The 25,627-nt window shown below is 39.8% G+C and overlaps 2 protein-coding genes across 3 annotated transcripts in view; one reads left to right on the forward strand and one right to left on the reverse strand.

Moving 5' to 3' along the window:
• The first annotated feature begins 6,554 nt into the window (after positions 1-6,554).
• On the forward strand, positions 6,555-22,375 carry LOC137625354 (vacuolar protein sorting-associated protein 37A-like). Its single transcript, XM_068356214.1, has 6 exons — positions 6,555-6,702; positions 10,013-10,083; positions 10,860-11,018; positions 11,633-11,784; positions 13,134-13,253; positions 15,283-22,375. Exons 2-6 carry the CDS (start codon positions 10,026-10,028, stop codon positions 15,355-15,357), a joined length of 564 nt encoding a protein of 187 aa, XP_068212315.1. The 5' UTR covers positions 6,555-6,702; positions 10,013-10,025; the 3' UTR covers positions 15,358-22,375.
• A 154-nt stretch (positions 22,376-22,529) lies between these two features.
• Positions 22,530-25,627, reverse strand: part of LOC137625747 (uncharacterized) — a 51,158-nt gene continuing 48,060 nt past the window's right edge. For both annotated transcript variants that reach the window (XM_068356641.1, XM_068356640.1), the window contains one exon: positions 22,530-22,904. In XM_068356641.1, coding sequence (XP_068212742.1) covers positions 22,756-22,904 — 149 coding nt within the window. In that variant the 3' untranslated portion in view covers positions 22,530-22,755. The remainder of the gene's footprint in view (positions 22,905-25,627) is intronic.

Raw genomic sequence — 25,627 nt, forward strand, 5'->3', positions numbered from 1 at the left:
TAAAAAGGTTCCGTTTTGAGTTAACTATCATTATTGAGCAAATCAAAAGACTTAGTACCAATGACTTAGGCCAGGGCATGGTCATGAGCCTCATTAATCAAAAATTGTCAGAGGGAAAACTATACCGCAAGGTGGTAGAGCATTTGAGGAAATGCGACTATACGTTGGACGAGTTTTTTGAGGCAATAGATTTCATAGTAAGAATGTTAGAAGACGATGCATTGCAGAGAGGCGACAGTCTTGAGAGTGACAAAAGACCAGACAGTAGTGTAAGACCGAAAACCCATCCCATCCACCATAATTCCTGCCCATTTTGTAGCGAACGGCATCCGCCTCACGGATGTCGCCAAGTGACAGACGTAGCTGCTAGACGTCGCATTTTACTAAAAAGGGGTCTTTGTTTCAATTGCACGAAATCAGGCCATCGTAGCGAAAAATGTCCCGTATCAAATTCCTGTAGAAACTGTAATGCTAAGCACCACACTGCGATTTGCGACGCGGGTAGACCGCAATCAATCCCTAGTCATAGTAATATTCAATCAACAACGTCCCGCCCCGTAGTAAATGCGACGCCTGCACAGAACCAAAATGCCCCCCGTCCGTCTAAGGTAAAAGTAGAATCTAAGCCGTGCACGAGCGCAAAGATCGCGCAGAGGTCTGATGTGGACCTCCCATGCACTATCTTGCCAACAGCCATGGCAGGTATTCAACAAAGGCAAGGTAGTAAGCGAGTCCGCCTATTTCTCGACTCAGGAAGCCAGAGGAGCTTCATCTCTGCAAAAATTGCCCGTCAATTAGGCCTACCGGTGGTAGGAAGAGTATCCTTGAATATAGCTCCGTTTGGTTCAGAGGAAATAAGCGGCCAATACGATGTAGTAAGTTGCAGGGTTGAAATGGGGAAAAGAATCGTGCGTATGAAATTGGTGGCACACGAACACGTGGACGTCCCGATACATAACGTGGGTTATGTTAAAGTCAGACAGCATCTGTTGACTAAGGGAGTCACGTTAGCCGATCCAGCAAACCAATCAGATACCATGAAGAACGTTCACATATTAGTTGGGGCTGATTATTTTAGCTATTTTGTCATAGGTGTAGAAAAAGTAGATGGGATAAATCTTTTCTTAACGCATAATGGTATGTCCCCGTACGGGAAGGTGCCACAGTGGCTGTTCCAAGGGGAAAGGGTCGAACAAGTAAGAACGTTGAGAGTGTGCAGAATCACGGACGAGCCATATCTGTATGATGTAGATGAGTGGTGGCGATTAGACCGTGTTGGTATCGCCCCATCTGAGCAATACACTGTTCGCGAGGCCGAGGCCGTGCGAAAGGTATCGCAAAGCGTTGTACGAAAATCTGAGGGATATCAGGTTAGCCTACCATTCGCATCGGATGCTAGGCCAGAAACAAATTATCGTAACGCTATGGCGCAGTTGGAGTCGTTGCAGACAAAATTCAAAAAGGATAGGGAATATCTTGAACAATATCAGGGAGTGATAGATAAGTATCTCGAAGCAGGTTTTATATCAGAAGTGAAAAATCCCGTAGTGGAATGAGCCTGTGAGTGTGAACGTGCTCGGGCTGCGATGGGCCCGGGACGTGGACAGATTGTGTGTGAAAGAAAGCAAAAGGATCTGTGAGTTGGGGGAGGGATGGGTGCCCACGAAGCGTAGGGTACTTTCCCTATTAGTCTCCATATATGATCCGATAGGTTTGATAAGCCCATTATTTGTAAGGGGAAAGCTTTTCCTTCAACAACTATGGGAGGATAATGTAGGTTGGGATGATGTTTTAGGAAAAGAGAGGGCTAAAGAGGCAAGTGAATTGTTGAATGATTTGAAAGCGGTGAGCGACATCACCTTTCAAAGATCAATAGGAAAAAAAGGCTTACAACTTCATGTGTTCACCGATGCCAGCAGTAAGGCATATGGAGCAGTAGCATATACTAGGGACGAATGCAATCGGGTAAGTCTGGTAACGAGTAAAACCCGGATCACTCCGAAAGGGATGAGCAAGCTGACGATCCCTAAGCTAGAGTTGCTGGCCTTGTTGTTAGGCAGCAGACTAGCAAGAACGCTCAAGGATCTGATCGAGCCACGGGAAATAGTAATGTGGACCGACAGTAAGGTAACGTTGGCATGGGTAGCATCGCCCGATGCCAGGTCTAATAAAAATGTGTTTGTTTCTAACAGAGTGGCGGAAATTAATTTTATTCAGCAGGTTTGTAGTTTCAGTCTGAACCATGTCCCTAGTCAGCAGAACCCTGCCGATATCCTATCCCGAGGCGCAACGGCTCAACAATTGCAAGCTAACCCCCTGTGGAGGAACGGTCCAGAATTTCTCAGGACCACGGGAAGGCCTGTTCCTTGCGAGGAGGAAGATTTACTACATCAAACTCACGTAGTAGCGGCGGTGCAGGAGTTGAGGGAGGAGATGTGTCCTACCCCCCCAGGCGAGATTTGGGACGTCCTGAAGAGGGAAGTAGGGTTCCAATTCTTGTTACGAGTAGCCAGACTAGTTTTAAAGTTTGCTAAGATAGAACGGCATCCGTTCAGTATTGTTGTAAAATTAGAGCAAAAACATTATTTGCCTACTGTTTATGCCTACTTAGAGGGCGGAGTCAGACCCCCTCGTGAAGTTGCTAATTTTGCTAGACAATTGAATTTAGTTTTGGTAGACAATCTCATCTGCACCAGGGGACGAGTGTCCCATGTAGGAGAAACTGATCATTTAATTCTCTTGCCAGCCAAAGGGCATTTGGTTAGGATGTATCTAAATTATTTACATCAGTTACATTTGCATTGTGGGGTGAATACTCTAATAGGTATCTTTCGACAGAAATGTTGGGTGGCGGGTCTACGTTCCATTGCGAAGCGAACCGTGCGGCAATGCCCTGAATGCAAGCTGGCCTTCCAGCCTCTAACGAGACAGCCACCACCACCCCCCCTGCCAAAGGAAAGGATCACCCTCACAAAACCGTTCACGGCGGTCGGAGTGGACCACACAGCAGCTATACACACGGAAACACGGCCAGGGTATATACTTATCGTAACTTGCATGGCCAGCAGAGCCGTGTACCTTGACTTCTGTCCCTCTTTGGAAGCAGAAGAATTCGTGTTGGCACTTAGACGGTTTAGCGCCACCCACGGTGCCCCACAGCTCATCATGTCCGATAACCATCAAACCTTCAAGGCTGCCAGCCACCTCCTGCAGGGACTTTATGAAGAGGATGAAGTCCAGCAGTTCCTGAGGAAAACTGGCATAGAGTGGCGGTTTCAGACACCCCGTGCACCTTGGAAGGGTGGGTTCTTCGAGCGTTTGATAGGAGTAACGAAACGGACCCTCCAGATAGCCCTCGGAAAGAAGTACCTGCCGGACGCCCACGTGCTAACCCTCGTGAAAGAAGCAGAAGCAGTGGTGAATAATCGACCGCTCATGTACAGCGGTGACGAGCGCGAGGATGAAGTCCTCACCCCCTCCCATTTGATAAGAGGACACCAAGTCCACCTCATGGCCCCCATCTTACCGGACGACCATCTGAACGCAACCTTCACCTCTCGGAAGCTACGTGATCGTTACGTAAGATTGACAGATTCGCTCAAAGCCTTTAGGGAACGCTGGAGAAAGGAATACTTGAGTGCCTTGAGGGCCCGGCACGACAGTCTGCCCGGGGAACCCTCCAAGCTGCACCCCGGAGACATCGTGCTAGTGAAGCAGGACAATAAGAAGAGAGCGACTTGGCCTCTGGGACGTGTCGTGGAGACGTATCCTGACGACAACGGAGTCGTACGCTCGGCGAAAGTGTTGTTTGAGGGTGTCGAATCGCTGCGAGCTGTCAGCCACCTGGTTCCCCTAGAAATAGCCCCCTCTGAGGATGACCATGAAGGAGACGACGGAGAAGAGGGTGCGAACAGTTCGACAGCCGGAATGCCAGGGATAGCGGAGACGTCTGGGAACGACCAGGGTATGGCAACAGCTACGACAACTCAACAACCAGCCACAGGAACGGACGACAGCGACGAGGAAGGTGAGAACTATGCAGTTAGTGAAAGAAGTGAAAATGAAAATGAAACTGAATCAGAGCAGACGAACGCACAAAGACGTTCTGCACGCCCATTGAGAAGGGCTGCCGTGAAACAGCGAGAACTAATGGACTGTCTACTGAAAGGTGACGATATATAGAAAGTAGCTGCAAACTGTAAGTGAAAAGGGGGCGTGTTCTATCTGGAAGGTAGGGAGGGTGGAGTTTGTGAGGTGTGCGTGAATCTGCGGAGGTTGGAAGTGCTTAGGGGTGGAGTACGGGGACGGGATGGTCTCTCGTGCGTACAGACCGAGCGTTGCACAGAACCTGCCCCTCCCTCTTGTACTCCATTAAGTAACAGCCTGCATGTAGCAGCGCTATAGAAGTCTCGATTATTGTGAGTTGAGAGACTGAATTTGAATTGTCTTAGGCCCATTGCCTAATTGCTTGCCAATTGAATTGTAAAATGTGTACATATCACTTATTTCTGCTGTTCCTTATGTGTATTACACGAGTGCTTTAGAATTGCTAGGCCCATTGCCTATTTTGATCTGTTATATGACTGTATATTATTGATTGTGTTTATTACCCCGGGGTAACATTGCAGTAGTATATTGTGGTACTCTGTTCGAGTCGTTGCGGAGCGCTACGCAGCGAGCCTAACAGAGTCTCGGAGTAAGCCACTCCCCTCACCCCGAGTCTAGCTCCATCCAATTGACCGACGTTTCATCGCTCCTTATTTTGGGGCGTGGAGGATGTCGGGAATTTCGACCCGATCAATCGAAATTCCCGCCATTTGACTCCGCCTACGACTACGTCAAATTGGAGGGAGAGGAGAAACTCGCGGGCGAATGAATGTAGTTCCAGACGTGAACGTTTAAAGCCAAAAAGGGAAACCACCTGGTAGGAAGGCGCTGAGACTAATAAAATCAATTGCTGGTAATTTAAGATTAGGAAAAATAAAGTCATTCTGTTGTAACATGTTAAAAAAAATCCAATGTAGAAATTTAGGTTCAGGGCAAATTGCGCCAAAAAGGTGACGTCGGAGGTAGCAAGGCTAGCTCGTCCTCTTTGATCCAACGTCCCCAACCGAAGTAAGTCCCCTCTAATTGTTATCTCTCCTCTCTACCTTTTCTACCAGGTTGGTTGTAGTAGAAGTTTGAGTGCAAGACGTTTAGTTTTATATCGCAGTTTAGTGTAGAGATCCTTGTGATTGGGGATCTGAATCCTGAGTTAAATAAGAATAGGGATATTTGGTGTGTGATTCGTTGTGTATTGAATTCGAATTGGCACTATTTTCAGTTTGTTAATGAGTCCGGTGTGGACTTTGTGCTTGAAGAGCACATGCTACATTACCTAGGGTCAGTCTTTTTTCAGTAAGTCTTGTGAATGCTTTAGAATGTTGTTTGTCTTTATCAGAGTTTATTTTTGTAATAAAACTGTAAATTTTATCGCCGTATTTTAATTAAATCCTGGAAGGTTTTGGCGAGTCTTGCCTCTTCAAGGCCTTGCGATCCGCCCAGTACATCGGGCATAAATAATAAACTGGTGAAAATCACGACATTAACTATAAACTTTCTCCTCACTCACTAGTTTCTGCAGCTTTTTGTTACTATCCCCAAGCAACATGGTATAATGATTAGCCTAAAGTTTAACAATCCTCACTCCACAACCCATGAGACTTGTTTTCCATTTATGTTATATAAATATTTGGAAAATAATATGGTGTATGATTCTTGTGGCCAAATTTTCATATTCAACACCATTTTAACTATATATAGTATCCTTCCTTTCAATTTTAATCTCAGTTTATAAACACACACACACACACACACACACACACATATATATATATATATATATATATATATATATATATATATATATATATATATATATATATATATATATATATATATATATATATATAGTGATGATGTCTAGTGAGTTTGTCTCAAATTATTATGCAATCACATTATCAAAATTTAACCTAAAATCTATATACATTCTACAATTGTTGTTTTATACGTATTTCTTATATATAAATTTCATTAAATGATATATACTGTTTTATCAGTCCCTTTTTAACTTGCAAGTGATTGATATTTGTTACGTAATAAAATGTTTTCACGTGAATAGCGAGTTCAATGTAAATTTTTCAGCGTTCGATTCTTCCTATTTGACTTTGGTTTAGTATTAATACACCGATCAGAAACAGTATTGATGAGGATTAATAGTAAGTCGAAGTCAGAGCTATTACTAAGAAATTCGGACAAAAGAATCCTGTGAGCTTGAAACTCACTGGAACGAATTATGTTCGATTCCTCATATCCAATTCTGATATGTATTATATTCTTAGCTTATACTTTAGGGATTAATAACTTATATAAATCATAGCAAATTATAAATATAGATTTATATTATTAATTATAATAAAAAACTGTGGTATATTATAAGTAATATCGGTATTAATACTTATATCTTAATCGAAGTCAGTGTCACTTTTAAGTGATTCGGATAAAGGCTTCCTTGCATCGTGAAACTCGCTGGAACGCGAATTCGAGTGACTGTAAACATTGACGACCGTAGTGTACTTAAGAATTCTAAGTAACAATTAAGCAATACTTTAGTGTTTGCGACGGCGATTATAAGTACACATTGCTGCTTTCACCAGTTTTAAAGTAAAGTATCGGTATTTTAAAGTCTTAATTAAAATATTTACTTTACAGCTAGACATAAACCGTAACTGCATTGGTAGTCTTTTAAGACATATTATGCAATATCTCATGCAATTTATACGTACCTAGAAGCCTTTGTTGTGGGTTGGGTAAATATTTAGGTGAAATTATAGTTAGGGACGGAACGACATTTTGAACAGGAAAAATTAGTTTTCCTGTAGTATATAATATGGTGTCTCTCAATTTGACCTCCATTTCAACAGCAAATAAACCTAAAATCCGTTAGACCATCTAAGAACGGGTATATGATTTAGAAATCTAATGATTTTTGCTCCGCCGTGCGATTGGTTGGCTTGCGGAAAAAAAAATCAAGCTCCTATGCACTGGCAAGCAATATATGCGAGCTGCACACGCTAACCCCATTGATTTTTTCGTAGATAATTAATCTTATATTTGCAGTTCAAATAAGGGGTGTATGTATTATTATGTCTAACTTAGAATACGGTAGTGTAAGGGGGGTCACAGGGGGGCGTTAGCTCCCCCCCCCTTTAGGTAAGTAGGTAAGGACATGGCTTGTAGGTTAGGTTAGGGGGGAATGTTAAGGTTAGTTGATGTCCATTTTTAATGAACGTGTGAGGAACTGGCCGTTGATATACAAAGGCCCCAAAATAAGTATCATTGTTTAAGAAAACGGACGTTTTTTTACAGGAAATGTCTTTTTTTTTAGTAGAAACGCTTTTTCTGCCGGTAACTATAATTAAATCTTTATAGGTATTTTGGAGAAAGCCGTATTTTTAAGATTTTAAAATTTTTAAGATCCCAAGAGTTGTGACTGAAAAACCACATTTTAAAAAGGGAACAAACACAAGGAGCTACAGGGAAGGGGGCGATGTCTCCCTGTGACCCCACTCCCCTCTTTTTGACTGCTCTATCTTTAGCTCACCCTAAGACTGCTGATTTCTTAGCTCCTAAGTTATCTGCTATTTTCCGAAAGTTAGCAAGAAGAGGTTCTTCCCATTTTCTACTTGTTCACAGCTGTGGCCATCGCACCGCAAAACCCCTTATTATTATTATTATTATTATTATTATTATTATTATTATTTTTACAAGCTAAGCTACCTAGCCGCATTTACAGGTATGTTGATCCACCGAATTAACACTTATTTAATCACTCTCCGGTTTTTGCTAAGCCGTGGTTTGCTTCACTTGCAATTTATCATTATTTCACTGCTCATGTTGGCAAGTATATTGGTGTTATTTTAATTATCTAATGAATCTCTTAGTTCAACTGGTTTTTGTTCCACCATGGCTCTCTTCACTCGCAAATTATATTATCTCACTACTACTCTGGTCTGGCAAGAGGTACATGGATGTGCTGCGCACGCCAGCCACTTGGGCCATTATTTTGACGTTATTTTAAGTGTCAAAATCACTCCGTTCAATATAATATATATTAACAAACAAATATAGCAATGCTTTTATTCAAATTCACTGACATTTGAACTCGCTGGTTGTATTACATTCTTCTTCTTTCCAATAGACAACTTCCTTTTTCTTTTTGGCAAACAGGACTGAATAGGACTTGGTGGGGAAGCGCTTGGTTGAATAAATGGGGAATTACAGGCTGCCGATCATGTTTTGAGGAATATTATATGTAAAACATGTTACTTTATTATAATAACACAAGTTTAGATTGTTAAAAAAAAACTTCCACATTTCATTGCAATCTCTCTTTGACATTAACGGTTTGTACAGCACCAAAAGAGTGTGTCCTTGCCATTGTGAGTAGATCTCCCATCTTAAGAATACCACATTTCACCACTAGAACACTTTGTACAACTGCCGTAAAAGTCACCAAGTAGTCGTTTCTTAAATAAATATGAAGTAAACTCCCTTTGAAAGTATAATCTTAAGAATTCAAGATTTTACCTCCCATTAAACAAATCGCGAGTGTAGAAAGGACGGACTAGTTCGCTCTCGGAGGTTTATGCTGCCTTTTGGAAACTTCCCTGGAAGCCTGGGTGGGAGCTAAGGAAAGGGTGGACCTGTTGAGTCATCAGCAGCCATTGCCTGGCCATCCTTGGTCTTATCTTGGTTGGAGATGGCGCTTGGGCGCTGATCACATGTATCTATGGTCAGTCTCCTGCTAGCTAGGGCATTGCCACTGTTCCCTGCCTCTGCCATTCATGAGCGACCTTTAAACCTTCATGTCTGAGCTGCTAAGAACAAGCTTAATGCTCTCATTACCCTATTTGAATTTTAGGATTATTGAATTCTGATTTGATAGAAATATTCCCTCAGGCTATTTCCAAGGTCAAGCAGTGTCCAATTGGGTCATTTCAAAGTACTGCGGCCGCCGATTAGTTCAGTTATCCACGTCTGTAGCATTGCTGAATTTATCAGAACTTCTATAATGAATTCTAGGTATATACTATGGGAGTGAGAAAAGTATGTTGGGTGAAACAGTTGAGCCGACAAATTTTGAGGCAATTTTTATGATTTTCAAACATTTATTGTATCTTTCTGGTACAGTAAGTACTTATCTGGAATATTTTGAACATTCTGAACAGTTTTTATTCTATACAAGTTTGCAGTAAGGTTGAAAATAAGTTATGCTACTCGCCCTTAGTCGTGCAGTACAAACTTCTTGATCGTGTTTGCCATTGTATTTTAGTAGTAAAGAAATTGAGTACATATGACCTAACCTGACTTAGCTTGCTATGTCTTCGTTTACCATAGGGGAGCCGTGACCCTCTGTGATACTCCAATAATCACTCCCTTATCCTATGCAAACACTTCAAAACAATAAAAGTTTCCTTAATGAGAAACTAATCAACTATCAGTCATCTGATGACAAAATCTTGTTTCTCAAACACAAGACTTATTAAAGGACTGGTTTGTATAGTTAGGAAAATTACAAATTACACTTGTACTTAAAAAAAAATCATATTTTCTAATGATTTTTTTTCTGTAGAGAACAAAATTAATTTAATTTTTTAGCTTTTAATTATCACTAAACTTTTTAGGTCCCAAAGTGTATGAAATATAGCAAAATTGAAAAATAAATAAAGTAAGGAAGAAATTAGAATCATGGCTTTTTGGGTGTGTACGGGGAAAGAGGTACACTAAGACAGAATGTACCACACAGTACAACATTTGTAAATTTAAGATCTCCATGAACATTTATATAACAAGAATTATCGTAAACCTTACATTAACCTAACCTTAATGTTCCTTAACTTTTCAGTATGTTTTGATGCTTGAGACATTATTAATGGTTATGAATTACTCATGAAATATTTTTCATTTACAGATTTCTTTCTTTGATGGATCCAACAGTTAGCTCACCTCACTCTTACTTTCCTCATTCCCACCAAACTCAAGGTAAGTTGTCATTTATTATTAGTATATTATTATTACCGTGCTAGGCGGTATACCTTAGCAATCCATGTTTGCCAACGGTTACATAAGCGGATGAGCAACTTGGTGGAGTAACGAGAACTTTGGATGTGGAGGAAATGCCCCCCCCCTCCCCCCCAAATCTCGATGAAGTCCCCTGAATCTCGATGAAGTCCCCTGAATCTCGATGAAGTCCCCTGAATCTCGATGAAGTCCCCTGAATCTCGATGAAGTCCCCTGAATCTCGATGAAGTCCCCTGAATCTCGATGAAGTCCCCTGAATCTCGATGAAGTCCCCTAAATCTCTATGAAGTCCCCTAAATCTCGATGAAGGCCCCTAAATCTCGATGAAGTCCCCTGAATCTCAATGAAATCACCGGCAGAAGGGTGATGGATTGGGTTTAAGGTGATAGACAAGGTTTCTTTTCGGCTTTTACTCCTGATGACTGTCGGATGATCTTACTGAAATTAGTATGGATTGGTAAGGGTCACTTGCCTTATTTAGATGGGCACTGCGCATCACAAGGAACTGGTTATCCTTTGATGAATTTAGCCAATAAATCCTCTGAGGTGTAGGAGGAGATGATGATGATGATATATTATATTAAGGTATCGTACTACAAACAGAAGTTCACAGTGGGAATTTAACTTTGAAGCTGATTTGAACAAGGGAGTTTTAGAAGAAATAAATTGAGGCAAACCTCTATAGAGAAAATGGGTAATGGTCCAAGAAAAAGTAAAAAAACCTTCCTTGATTTCAGTTGGCGTTTTACCCGAGGTGGCGTCATTAAGCAGAGAGGATTTGGAGGACCTCCTCGCTTGCGAAGACAAACTGACGGAGTTTGTGACTGGCCTCCCGCCACTCGTGGCCCTCAAGAATCAATGCGATCAGCTCAGCACCCAGAATGAAAATTTAGCAAGTAAGTACCGAATATCATGGAGCTGTTTGTCAACACCAAAAGTGTTTTAGATTTCTAAAATCTTGGACTTCATTGACACCTAATGTCATAAATGTACAATTGATTACTGGTAGTTTCTTTTCAATTGTTAGGCGGAATAATTCTTTGTATGGTGTCAAGGTTTTTCCAAAACTGATTTAAAGTTAAAAACATATACAGTAGTGTATTTTAAAGTTCGTACACTGATACAATACAGTTTCTGTTTTCTATAGCAACCAACTCTTGTCTATCAGGAGGTTATCCAAGATAAAGTAATTCATGCTAAAGCAATAAGCGCAGGTACTTACAATTTGTACAAAGTGGGTGGAGGGCTATTTTTTGGACATTTTATTTGACCTTGACCTTCTAGAATTTAATCATTTCCAGGTTTTAACATATCAGTTAATCCCTGCAAGCTTCATTACTCTATGATTGAAATTGTGGCCAGGAAGCTGTTCACAAACAAACCCACACTTACACAAACAGGGGCAAAAACATAACCTCCTTCCATCTTCGTTGGCGGAGGTAAAAAGGGCTTTTAGCACGTCCTGTAGCTGAATCGGAAACCTTGACCTCACAAGTTTCTCTCGTTTCAGAAGCCACGCTTGAACGCAGCAATGACTACGAGCGTGCCCGGGACGCGACGATCCAGAAAGTAGAGGAGTTGACTGCGCTACGCGGAAGTTTTGAGGAGATGACGATCAAGCAACAAAAGTCGTCTGAGAAGTTGGCCCCATCAAGTATTCAGGTTAGTTATAATTCTACTTGTGGTTTTTGTGTCTTTAGTATTATTATTACTACTACTACTACTACTACTACTACTACTACTATTACTACTACTACTAGCTAAGCTACAACCCTAGTTGGAAAAGCAAGATGCTATAAACCCAAGGGCTACAACAAGGAAAATAGCCAAGTAAGGAAAGGAAATAAGGAAACAGATAGAATAGTGCACCTTATTCCCTCAAGCAAGATAAGGATTAGGACAAATAATGATAATGAAACTACAGTATATCATTCAATTAGTGTTGGAGTCAGATTTGAAATCCATGGCTGTGAGGACTCAGAGAACCATAGAATTTCTTAAATTCATTTTAAAAAAGCTATAAAGACTAAGAATATTCTGTAAAAAAGAATCAATGAGAGACCCTCAGAATGAATTGAATTGGGAAAGAAAAGGAAAAATAAATTTGGTTTAGGAAGAGTTAGAAACTCCATAACCAGCTGTTTTTAGCTTTGTTTACATTAGCGTACAAGAGAATCTTTTAGTAAATCCTGTTATAGGATGAATCATGGTGGCATATGAGTAACAGTCTGTTAAAATTGGGAGATTTTTTTCCTAGAGCGTGTATTATTAATCTTCGTACAAAGCTTGTTGCATCTCTTGCAAGTAAGTTCAGTATTACTTAAGATAGAGAAGAACATGTGGAGTTGTTTTGCAAAGTCAGCATTGCTAACATTTAGGAGAAATACTATTTTTATGATTATTATTACTAGCCAAGCTTCAACCTCGTGGGAAATTAGAATAGCGCAAGCCCAAGGACTCCATTCGGGAAAACGGCCTGTGACAGAGAAATAATGTTGAGACCAGTAAATGGTGCAAGGATAACACTGTATTGACCCTAGAGGAAGTGATTTCTAGACCTGTGGATGTTGTTGATAAATTTTAATTATTATTATTATTATTATTATTATTATTATTATTATTATTACCTGCTAAGCTACAACCCTAGTTGGAAAAGCAGGATGCTATAAGCCCAGGGTTCCAGAAGGGAAAATAGCCAGGAAAGGAATGAAGGAAAAATAAAATATTCTAAGAACAGTAACAGCATTAAAATGAATATTTCCTACATAAACTATAAAAACTTCAACAAAACAAGAGGAAGAGAAATAAGATAGAATAGTGTGCCCGAGTGTACCCTCAAGCGAGAGAACTCTAACTCAAGACAGTGGAAGACCATGGTACAGAGGCTATGGCATTACCCAAGACTAGAGAACAATGGTTTGATTTTTGAGTGTCCTACGTTGAAAAACAATTTTAGTTAAATGAAGGTAGAATGAATGAGATTTTTATGACTACTGTATCTGCTTTTACAGGAGAGTCTGTTGATATTCGCCGTGCAGTCGGAGGAGGAAAGCGAGAAGATCGCCGACGATTTCCTACAGAAGCAGATTGACGTGGACTCCTTCCTCGGAAAGTATTTAGAAAAGCGCATAGTAAGTGTTTAAGCCGAGTGCAGCGTTCCAAGTGGAAAGCGTAAGAATATGCTGTAGGTTAATGTTAATGGTTTGACTTAATTTAGTGGTAGTGGTTTTTATTTACAGAAGGTCTCTAACTTACAAACATTTAACTTAGAAACACAAATACAACATAATAATAAAGATAAGATAAAGAAATACTGAAATAAAACAATATATTTAATACCGTAATCAAAACAAAATCTTTAATAAACTGATATCAATTTCATATGAACCCCGACTATTTGTTGACTTCTGTAGATGGAAATCTTAGGCATGGGATTCACGTTAGATCGACCCTAGGCCAAATTTCAAAAAATTTACCTTAACAAAAAGCTTCTTGGAACCTATTAACCCTTTTACCCCCAAAGGACGTACTGGTACGTTTCACAAAACTCATCCCTTTACCCCCATGGACGTACCAGTACGTCCTTGCAAAAAACTGCTATTTAAATTTTTTTTGCATAATTTTGATAATGTTATGAGAAACTTCAGGCATTTTCCAAGAGAATGAGACCAACCTGACCTCTCTATGACGAAAATTAAGGCTGTTAGAGCAATTTAAAAAAATATACTGCAAAATGTGCTTGAAAAAAAATAACCCCTGGGGGTTAAGGGTTGGAAGGTTCCAAATAGCCTGGGGGTAAAAGGGTTAAGTTTGTAAGCTGTGGACTTTCTGTATACTGTATACTGTATGGGTTTGAATGTGGTGGAGACACTGTAAATGTTGTGAAATTAGTTTCCTGGTTTATAGTTCTGAAGGGCTACCATTATTTGGCAGTTACAGTACTTTAAAGTGCTCACATTCTCACCACAAGTATTGGTCATTCATAAGACTTGTGTGTATTTAAATAATGTCCTGTAAAGGCTGGAAATCATTATTAGGATTTATATTATGTTTGTTAAATTTTCAATGAATATAAAGTCTTGGAAAAAAATCACTGTAGGTAGTGAAAATCTTCAACAGTCTTAATTTATCATTCATAAATATTTTAGCGATTGCATTACTGTATTGTGTACTGAAGAACTAATATATCAGTTACGATCAAACTTTTTGGGGTCTTATGTTATGATATTATTATTATTATTATTATTATTATTATTATTATTATTATTATTACTAGCCAAGCTACAACCTAGTTGGAAAAGCAAGATGCTGTAAGCCCAAGGGCTCCAATAGGGAAAAATAGCCCAGTCAGGAAAGGAAAAAAGGAAATAAATAAATGATGAGAAAAAATTAACAATAAATCATTCTAAAAACAGTAACAGCGTCAAAACAGATATATCATATATGAACTATTAACAATGTCAAAAACAAATATGTCATATATAAACTATAAAAAGACTTGTGTCAGCCTGGTCAACATAAAACCATTTGCTCCAACTTTGAACTTTTGAAGTTCTACTGATAATAATTCTATCAAGTATTCATGAATGTGAAGTGTCTAAGGAGTATGGCTGGTGTATCTCGAGTAGATAGGTTTAGGAACGAAGTGGTGAGAGTGAGAACGGGTGTAAGAAATGAGTTAGCAGCTAGAGTGGATATGAATGTGTTGAGGTGGTTTGGCCATGTTGAGAGAATGGAAAATGGCTGTCTGCTAAAGAAGGTGATGAATGCAAAAGTTGATGGGAGAAGTACAAGAGGAAGGCCAAGGTTTGGGTGGATGGATGGAGTGAAGAAAGCTCTGGGTGATAGGAGGATAGATGTGAGAGAGGCAAGAGAGCGTGCTAGAAATAGGAATGAATGGCGAAGGATTGTGACGCAGTTCAGGTAGGCCCTGCTGCTGCCTCCGATGCCTTAGATGACCGCGGAGGTAGCAGCAGTAGGGGATTCAGCATTATGAAGCTTCATCTGTGGTGGAGTCCCTTGTTAGGCTGGAGGAACGTAGAGAGTAGAGGTCCCCTTTTTTGTTTTGTTTCATTTGTTGATGTCGGCTACCCCCAAAAATTGGGGGAAGTGCCTTGGTATATGTATGTATGTATGATTCATGAATGATGTTTCTTTCAGGAGACACATCTGAGAAAATTCAAAGGCGAGAGACTTGGATCCCAACTTCTCGAACTTCAGAAAGCTGGCTTCTAAGTGGAGAGAAACATTAGGTATTTAATGAAGAATGTGCAATGCTTTCTTGAAGGGAAGACATGAGTTCTACTTCTTTATAACTGTCTAAGTAAGACTTAAATTTAGTAGGTAGATGTGGGACTTTGAGTCCTAGAACTGTGATTTTTTATGCTTTATGATTACTATTTTTTTGATTTGTGGATCGAGTTGGTCTCAGTCGTTTACTGTCTTTGCTTTTGAAGCGTTTAGTGAAACTTGGTTTCTTTGGTGTTATTTATAAGCTGTTGGGGTGAGCAGTAAAGAGTCATTTAGATTTATTTGCACCGTCATCCGTAAAGTCCCTCAGATTTATTTGCACTTTGCACCATCTTCCGTAAAGTCCCTCAGATTTATTTGCACTTTGCACCATCTTCCGTAAAGTCCCTCAGATTTATTTGCACTTTGCACCATCTTCCGTAAAGTCCCTCAGATATATTTGCACTTTGCACCATCTTCTGTAAAGTCCCTCGGATTTATTTGTACTTTGCACCATATTCCGTAAAGTCCCTCAGATTTATTTGCACTTTGCACCATCTTCCGTAAAGTCCCTCGGTTTTATTTGCGCTTTGCACCATCTTCCGTAAAGTCCCTCAGATTTATTTGCACTTTGCACCATCTTCCGTAAAGTCCCTCAGAATTATTTACACTTTGCACCATCTTCCGTAAAGTCCCTCAGATTTATTTGCACTTTGCACCATCTTCCGTAAAGTCCCTCAGATTTATTTGCACTTTGCACCATCTTCCGTAAAGTCCCTCAGATTTATTTGCACTTTGCACCATCTTCCGTAAAGTCCCTCAGATTTATTTGCACTTTGCACCATCTTCCGTAAAGTCCCTCAGATATATTTGCACTTTGCACCATCTTCTGTAAAGTCCCTCGGATTTATTTGTACTTTGCACCATATTCCGTAAAGTCCCTCAGATTTATTTGCACTTTGCACCATCTTCCGTAAAGTCCCTCAGATATATTTGCACTTTGCACCATCTTCTGTAAAGTCCCTCGGATTTATTTGTACTTTGCACCATATTCCGTAAAGTCCCTCAGATTTATTTGCACTTTGCACCATCTTCCGTAAAGTCCCTCAGATATATTTGCACTTTGCACCATCTTCTGTAAAGTCCCTCGGATTTATTTGTACTTTGCACCATATTCCGTAAAGTCCCTCGGTTTTATTTGCACTTTGCACCATCTTCCGTAAAGTCCCTTGGTTTTATTTGCACTTTGCACCATCTTCCGTAAAGTCCCTCAGATTTATTTAAACTTTGCACCATCTTCCGTAAAGTTCCTCAGATATATTCCCCCCCTCTTTTTAAAAGTCCTTTCAATTTACTTGCACCATCATCCGTAAAGTCCCTTACATTTATTTGCACCATCTTCCATACGTGTAGTTTGCTGTTATTTATTCTCCTATGGTTTAATAAGGTAACCTTTAAATGAACTAGAATCTAATTGAGATAAATAGAGGATAGACATTCAGGTTTACAGTACTGTACTTCAAGGAATCATTTCATGAATCTCACCTGCCTTATGTATAAAGGCTACAATAAGTTTCCTCAAATAAAAGTGAGGAGCTTATTTCAATGTAGTAGGGCTTAACAAGAGACCAGAGCTATTGATGCCTGGGGCTTTGTCAGCTTAATAAAACTAGGCGTTTATGGGAAGTTTTAACTAAAGCGGAGTCTTGCTTGCTGAATATTTTGTTCATTCTTGGCTTGAAAGTCAGTACCAAGGAAAGCACTCTAGGATTTATACTTAGTATTTGCACACAGAGTAATCCCAAATCGGTCAGTGATTTTTAGGCTTTCAAAAAGCTATGCTGAATCACGACTGAGCGACTTGGTTGATGAATTGAATTTGCTCAGCGGAACAGCGACCCTTTCGCTATGTTCTTGTTCCAAAGACATGACACTTCCTATTTCATTAAAAGCATCGGTAATGTAAGAAAAAGTGTCACTCCTTTTAATGTAAGAGTCACTTCAAACAAGGAAAATTAAGCAAGAGTTAAACTCTTCAATCCAGACACAAACTTTTAACTTATTTCTGAGTTTGTTTCATCTTCCAAAATGAATTCTAATTGTTGTAAGTATAATTAATTCTGTTGTTAATCGAAGAATTTGGCCGGTTATTTTCTAAAGTGTCCCAGAGGTCATTCCTATCATGCAATATCTGTCATCAATTTTGCCAGTAATTAATTATTAACAAATGTCGATCATCTGACAACTCTGCCTTTATAGCTTCAGTTCTTAAGGAAAAATTTGTAATATGCACTCGTTTTAAATCTTCTCCAAGTACAGTATATCTAAAGAGATTGAAAATGGTGAGTCACTTTTAACGAGACTATAAGCGGCGTTATGAAGGTCAAGGCAAATGACTTATCCACGGGAATGTTTTGGTTTTTTCTATTTAGTCACATCGATTCTTTATTATAGCCCTTGTATTAATTCGTTCACTAAGTCTAATTTTAATCGTTGCCTCTAGAACAGTAGAACTTCCTTTCTTGGTAATACTTAAAACTTAATTTGTTCCGTAACCGAAATACAAACCACGCTATTTACATAGGGTATTGCTTTCGGCGTAGCTGAAAGCAATACCCTATGTAAATAGCTACGGTTTGTATGGTTAGGAAAAATGCAAATTATCTCCGAATTTGTCATTTTTAATTAATGACTCATAAAAAAAAAACACAATGAAACAAAATCAAATAAAGCACGTTATTTTATTATCATAAAAGTCCCTCATTTTTTGGGGTATCAAATACTTGTTTCCATAAAATATACGAAACTGTCATATTAGAAATATACAAATAGATCCAAAGACAACAGTAAAGACAAAATATAATTTATAAAATCAGATAGAAGTTTCATTCATGTTCTTGAAATACCAGTAAAGCAAATATAAAATAATACTAACTTTGTATAGTTTTATTTTAAAGATTAACAATCTACAAGTATATATATTTATTACCTGGATTAAGTTTTAAGACCTTGAGTAGTTGAAACGTTTAGCAGATGGTGTTGTGTGATCTCGGAAGCTGACACGCAACTCAGTCGTGTGACTCAATCTCTCCTAGTAGTCAGATCTTTCTCAGTATATCAAACTGCTTCAAATACAAACGTGCATGTTGCAAAATGCAGGCTAATTCTCGCGTCATTAGTCTTAGGGTTGTATCGCCTACAGTGAGCCTTTTATGGCATATTGTATCTAAAATTTGTTTGTAACCTATGTTATTGTCTATCCAATTTCTCACTGTCACTTCTCTACGGATTGGTTTATAAAATTTATGTCATTCAGTCCTCCTCTTTATTTAACTATATTAATAATAGACAACTTTACCATCATATAATTGAAGGTCGTCGATTCAATGTCTGGGATATCTTGTTATTCCGTTGTTGAATTCCAATGTTGAACAATTATACTCAATTATTTTTAACGAGGCGCGCTTCCACTGACTCGCAATGATGCCCCTTTAGCTCGGAAAAGTTTCCTACTAGCTGATTGGTTGGACTAAATTCTAACCAATCACCTAGTAGGAAAATTTTTCCAAGCTAATAGGGCATCATTGCGAAGTCAGTGCAAATCCACCTCATTAAAAATAATTATGAACTGTGATTTGAAAGCATTGTTTAGAATATGTGAATATTTCTGACACTGGAATGAACTGAAATGACAAAATACTAGTCTTTTGTAAGCAAGTAATCAATAAATAGGCAAGAAAAGGGGTTTAAGAATAGTTAATAATAATTTTTAGTCTCAAAAGAAAAGAAAAACTAATTACTTAAATTATTACTGGGGTATTTTCTAGTTATCTTTACTTAGTAATTTGTTAGTTATCCTAAATTTCATTAATTTACTTTGTGTATTCAATATCTAAGAGGTGTGAAAATTTTATGGTCACATAATACTTTCTTTTCCGCCTGTTGATAGGTAAATTTTTTATATATGTGAGAACATAACAATGTAATTTTTCATTTGAAATTAGTTAATGTAATTTTATACCTCAAACTAGGCAGTTTTCAATTTTGTATGATACTGAATGTGGAATTTTCCAACGTAGTAACGGGGGATTTTGAGGAGGGAGAAGTCTAATTGGAAAGGGACCTCTGGTAGTGGTATCACTCGCCTCAGTTTTAATACCGACACCCTTTAGGGGTGAGCGAGTTGGATATATTCCTAGCATTTCATGCAACTTATTTCTCTGGTATATTTAGCAGTATTTATACCTTAGAAGTGGTGCTTTAAGGAGCATTTCATGGAGCGACACAGGTTGAGCCCAGAAATAGATTTTTCCTTCGTCAAAATCCCTTTTTTGAAGAACGGCAAGGGTACAGGTATAGTTTGATCTTGGCCTTGACAGTATACAACACTTATGTTTACTATCCTATTGGGAGTAATTATTGATAAAATATTAAATAAAAATGTTTGTAACCCTACCTTCAACTTTTTGTAGGTAGGTTGAAGTAGCGCACCTAGTACTGGACAATGTCTAACTAAGAATTTTTTTTGTTACGATGCAGTGATAATTACTGATAAATTGATAATTTTAAAATATAAAAAATGGCTTTTTGGTATTGAAATCTAGGGAGAAATTTATTTCAAAATATGTTTAGAATAGTTGATTATGCTTGAAATGACTTCAATTTTATTTTGTAGATTTTAAAATAGTGAATACAGTATTATTTAATTTATGTTTTCAGTTAAATGTCAATCATATGAAGTTTGTGAACATTCTGAAACTGTATTTGGGAAGGGAAAAAGTTCAGTAAAACGGAGAACTTTGTAAGCTTTGACAGAGCACTTCTTGATGTTTAATGTCTAGGTAATAATAATAAACTTGTTGTCATCATCCTTTCTTCCCACATGGCCCAACCACTTCAAAATGCTCTGAGCAATCCTTTTCACCATCCCCAAGCCTCACTCTCCTTTGCAATCATCCAACCTTAGGCACACTCCACATTCACCATCCATTCCCTTCTCCCACAACTAACTCTGCTCCATCACCTTCACTTTACACCATTAGCAGAAATCTACAAGAAACCGGCAGTTGTGTCTACGCAAATGCAAACCTTTCGTCCTTTAATAGATGAAATCAGAGCGAGCTGCATTGGTCGTTGAATCTTCAACAAGGTAGTTAGCTAACAACAGGTGATGGGAAGGGATTGTCCAACAAACCTGCAGGTAAAAAAAACGACCTACATTTTACTTCAGCTGCATCGAGTGCTGTACAGAATGATGTACCACAGCTGCGTTTCAATTTTCACAGCGGCTGTTTCTCTTTATTGTTTACTACTGGTTCGGATGGTTGTTGGTGGACTTGTAACTATTTTGGATCATAAGTGCAAGATGTGAAACTGGCCCGTGAAAAGCAAGACTGATTTTAACCACCATGTACTTTTGTATCTTGTATAGAGGCACGACTGTTAGAATTTTTCCCCCCCATTGATGAATTTAGGTTGTTGTCATCCCAGCAGTCAGCTGAATTTGGGAAGAAGAAACCTAAGAAGACTTTTCCGACACCGTCCGAAGGGACATTTCCCACGAAGTTGATGCTAAAGAAGATTTTTTGTCCCTTCTCGTCCTGAACCTCCTGCTTCTGTGGGTTCTCGTGTAGGGCGTAGACGTTGAGAGTTTGAAGATTTGACAATTACCTAAGCCTGTCTCTCGGACAGTGTAGAGGCATCTTCCTTTTCCCAGCAAGTGACTCGCCTGTTTCCACGCAGACTGATGACAGTGAGTTTGACCTAAAGAAGTTTTGGCCCTCTTTAGTTATTCCAGGTACAGTACTCCCAGTGTCACTGATTTGAGACCTGCTAAGTTGCCCACTGTGTCAGTGTGCCTGGTATGTGACAGTAATGTAAATGAGGGTAGTCAGTTTTCCCTCAAGTGACTATGACCCCCCTGTGTTGGAGAAGCTCCAGTAGCACATTCGTCATCAGTTCAGGGAGTTGGAGCTTCTGCGGCACGAAGTGCGTAAGGGCGGTTGGCAAGGGGAGATGATGTAATGTTGCTCCTCCTCTTATAATTTTGACACTTTTTTTCCCCTTAGAATGAGTGTGTGTGTGTTACCTTAATTTCTACCCTTCAGTTCAGTTGTCTTGAGCGTGGAACCAGTGTGATAGCAATTCTGCCCAGACTTGAGCACCTGCTCTGTCAGCCAGGTGTGTGGAAATTTCATGTCCACCTTCCCCGTTTGTTTCTGGAAATTGAAGGAGTCCACTTCCTTGCTCCTACATGGAACCAGGCAGACTGACACTTCCAGAGAAGGAAAGAACCTTTTAATTTGGTTCAATGGAACTGCCTTCCATCTAAAGTAGTCTCTCCTACTTGATAAACGGAAGGTTCGTATTCGTGTAGAAACAAATATGAAATTTTAAATGTAATTTGTGTTTCTTCTAGCTATACATAGTCACATACCAACTCCCCTTAACTAACCATCACGGTTATTAGGCCAACTATCTTGTTAACGATTCAAAGACCATTTCAGCGTGCACTTTAGTCATCATCTATTTAAAGGACTTAGGTTTGTATAACTAAGAAATATATAAATTACTTAAATTTCATTATATTTTTGGTATGGGTATACCTCGCCTATGTTGCCATATGTGAAGTATAATTTCTACCACTAATGTGTCTATCTCCTGTAGAATCACATTATTAGAATATGATTACAAGAATTGATAATAATTGATCTTATTGAATCTGGCAGCTACGCATCATACCTTCCCCATGGCAGCATATGTTGCCTATGAGTATAGCTTTCCCTGCATACACTGTCTCTGCCTTTCTTTGCACCCACCATATGGCAATAGTGTAACATCAAGAAGTGCGGTGTCTAGTTATAAGATATCTTATTGTCTTTTTAAATGTGTGCAGCATAAGCAAGAAAAATAAATATTGTATAATTTTTCTGTACTGTATTATCAAACTCTGCTAGTTATAAACTGGATTGTGTATTTGCTGTAACCATTCCATAGAATTCAAGAAATTATATTTTTGCTTAATCGCATTATTTTATTTTCACCTTGATTCATTCGTGAACTAATAAAAGATTTCTTTTTCAGACAAAGGCAATTGAGTAAATCACTCATTAAAGTATTGGTAGTATTACTAATACAATTCTTATATAAAACTATTTTGAGGGTAATTAAAATTCAAAGATGTTCAACAAATTTATTACTTAACGTTTGGTACACTTAATTCTACAGGTAATCAAATTAACCTTGTAGCCGTAGTTCCATACGCGTGAATGCACTTACCACAGCCGCCTTGGAGTTTGGTACATATGCTATGTCATTCATTAATCAGTAACAATTCTCTCCTACAGTGTTTACCGCATCTAGGAAAACCAGCCCCTTGCGTCTGTCGAACATATGACACTGAAATTAACTAAAGAATGGCACGAGGACTGGGGTGTGCTCAACATAGTCCTGGTACTGTTTGAGAAGTCCCCACTTCTTTCTAGCATAGCGTTCTAGGAAAGGAATCCCGGAGAGTTTGGTTATCAGCAGGTAATCCATCAGTGGACACAAAACTGCAAAGAAAAGAAATCATGGTTTTTATATTGGGATAATATATTTTATAATGCATTACAAGCATTTTTAGAGAAATGAACAAGACACTTTTTAGCAAGTTCATAAATACATTAATGTTTTTTTACAAGGCAAACCTATTTTCGTAGCCCTATATAATTGCAGAAATTGTTACGTAGCAATACCGTTTTTTCCCTTTTGAATAATTACAGAATTCGCTGGTTATGCCGACATTTTTTTGACTCTTGGCCTGGGACAAAAGGCGTATCCATCATAGGACCACCAAGGGACTCCTACTAATACCTCTCGTCTACATCCATGGCAGAGGCCCCTTTCCCCCCACTACTGAGCCTTCAATACTTAAAACGGGAGGAGGAAATCCCACTGGACCCTTTTTTGGAAGTTTGGAACTTGAAGGCCTAGCTACAGCTGAACACCTAGAACAAAAAGGAAGAGACTTCATTTGTGCCTTACTTGTAAGCTGGTAACACAAAAACCCAGCCACAGCTGAATCCAAAGAACAAGAAGGAACAGCCACCACTGGAGCCTTCCTTGGAAGCTACCTGAAGGCCCAGCTACATCCGAATCCTGAGGCTGGTATGGAAAGGAAGCAAACGACATGCCACCCTTACCTGGACGGGCTGCACCTTTAGTGGACTGACCAAAGAGTGAGCGGATCAATGCCTCTACCATTCTAGCTATAAAAGGGCCATGGGCATACCAAATCCATGCGTACCAGTAACCTGCTTACGGAACTCCAACTTGATCCAACCTAGGTGGCAAAGCAGTCATCAAGTTGGCATGAAAGTATCACCCCCACTGGTGGCGAGGTATGGGAAATAAATGCCTTTCTGCCGGGAGGAGAAAGACTGTGTTGAAAAGTTCAAGAGGATGAATTGTTGAAGGAGATACCCGCCTTTCTCAGCTGGTTTTGTGGGCGGAACGATTGAGTAGCCGATTTACTTTGACCTGATGTAGAAGGTAGAGGCTGTAAAAAAACACCACACGATGCAGAATAGTCTTGAGTATCCTTTCTTCTGCTGTCGGGATGAGAGAGGGCACCTTCAAAGACGAGTTACACAAGTCCCTCTCGACGGCTGATCTGTTTGTGGAATCACAAGGTCAATGCATCACAATATTTTAGCAACCAATTGGCCCAATGGTTGGCTGCCTGGGGCATTAGATACTCAACCGCCCAAACTCCCGACAAGATAATGTCCTCAAGGGCCTGCTTCTTGCTAAGATCGCTTATATCCTCTTTATCGGCTAGGTAGCCGCTCGTACCTGACAAATGGTCGATCAAGGACTCTTACCAGGAGCCTCTATCGCAGGGATGAAACTGGAACTGCTGAAAGACGTTCTGCTGAAAAATCCGTGCCAAGGTTGCAACTGCAGGAATCTAGTGAAAGAGAGGATGGGAGAACCTGCTGCGTCTGATAGTATTTACTCTGCATCGTAAAGGCCGCAGAAATCAAGTGGGAGGATTACCATGCTTCGAGGCATCCTCATTTCTGGAGACCTGAAACTTTATCTTATCTAAGGTTTCCTTGGCTCGGACTGACCAAGAAGGCTTGAGCCTAGCTCTCACGCTTCTAAAGGTGTGACAAAGAAGGCTGATGGCTCCCTTCCTGTCCTTCAAGAGAAAGACATGTACAGTATTCTCATGGGATACTGACCTACATGATATAGTACAGTACAGCACCTTGAGGAATGTCTGGTAGAAAACAATGCCTTCCAAGTGGATGGGAGACCTATGATGCGTGCCTGAAAGATATGAGTAGGAAAGATAAATTGGGAGACGAGCGTGCCTATCTGGTAAATATGCTTCAAGTTAAGTTGCTCTTGTGGTAGCCTAGCTGGGAGACACGCATCTGGAAGGTGCACCCATAAGGCAGGAGCGTCTATAAGTTTGGTAATGCATGCTTCTGGCGGAGCTACTTGAAGGGAAGAAGAATCCAAGATAGGGCGTTTGGGAGACGCATGTCTGCAAAGTGAGATTCTGAGAAACATTTCTAAAGAAGATGTTCTTGCCTTGATAGACATACCAGAGAACAATGCCTATCTGGGCCACAACGCTTGAAGGAGCACATCATAGGACGCTTGTCTGGAAGACATGTTAGAAGAGAAGGCGGATATAAGACCGGGCATTGGGAACCGCCTGCCTACAAGGAGTGCATCAGTGAGATGTGCCTATAGAGAAGGTATGTCTGGAGATGTGCCTATAGAGAAGGTATGTCTGGAAACGCACGTCCAAAAACGTGTGTCTGGCGAGGCTCATCTGAGAAGAAAATCCTGAAGACTGCTTGACTGGTGACCTTATCTTGGATATGGCATTGTAATAGGAGCATCTGGAAGAGTGCGCTGGCAAGTCATCTCCATAAGGTCTGGAGAGAAGTAGACTGCCAAGATTGAGAAATAACCTTGCGTGCTCCGAAGGACAACGGTCAGACACCTCTCTCGTTCGCGAGGGAGGCCACTCAGAGAGACTCCTCTTCGGAGGATCGCTACTGTTGAAGGTCAGCTTGCTGATCCACCAGCCCTCACGGGCGTCACCAAGTCTCTTCTACGAAGTGTTCACCTCTCGTTCTAAGAGAGGCCACTCATAGAGAAACCTCTTCGGAGAATCACCCTGCTCATCAGTTCCTGATCATCTTACCAGCAGACCTACCAGCGCAACGTTGCGCTGCAACTTAGTCCGTGGACTTTGGTCCTGGACTCCTCCGAA

The sequence above is a fragment of the Palaemon carinicauda genome, chromosome 32 (assembly GCF_036898095.1).
Source record: "Palaemon carinicauda isolate YSFRI2023 chromosome 32, ASM3689809v2, whole genome shotgun sequence".
In the NCBI taxonomy this organism is placed as follows: domain Eukaryota; kingdom Metazoa; phylum Arthropoda; class Malacostraca; order Decapoda; family Palaemonidae; genus Palaemon; species Palaemon carinicauda.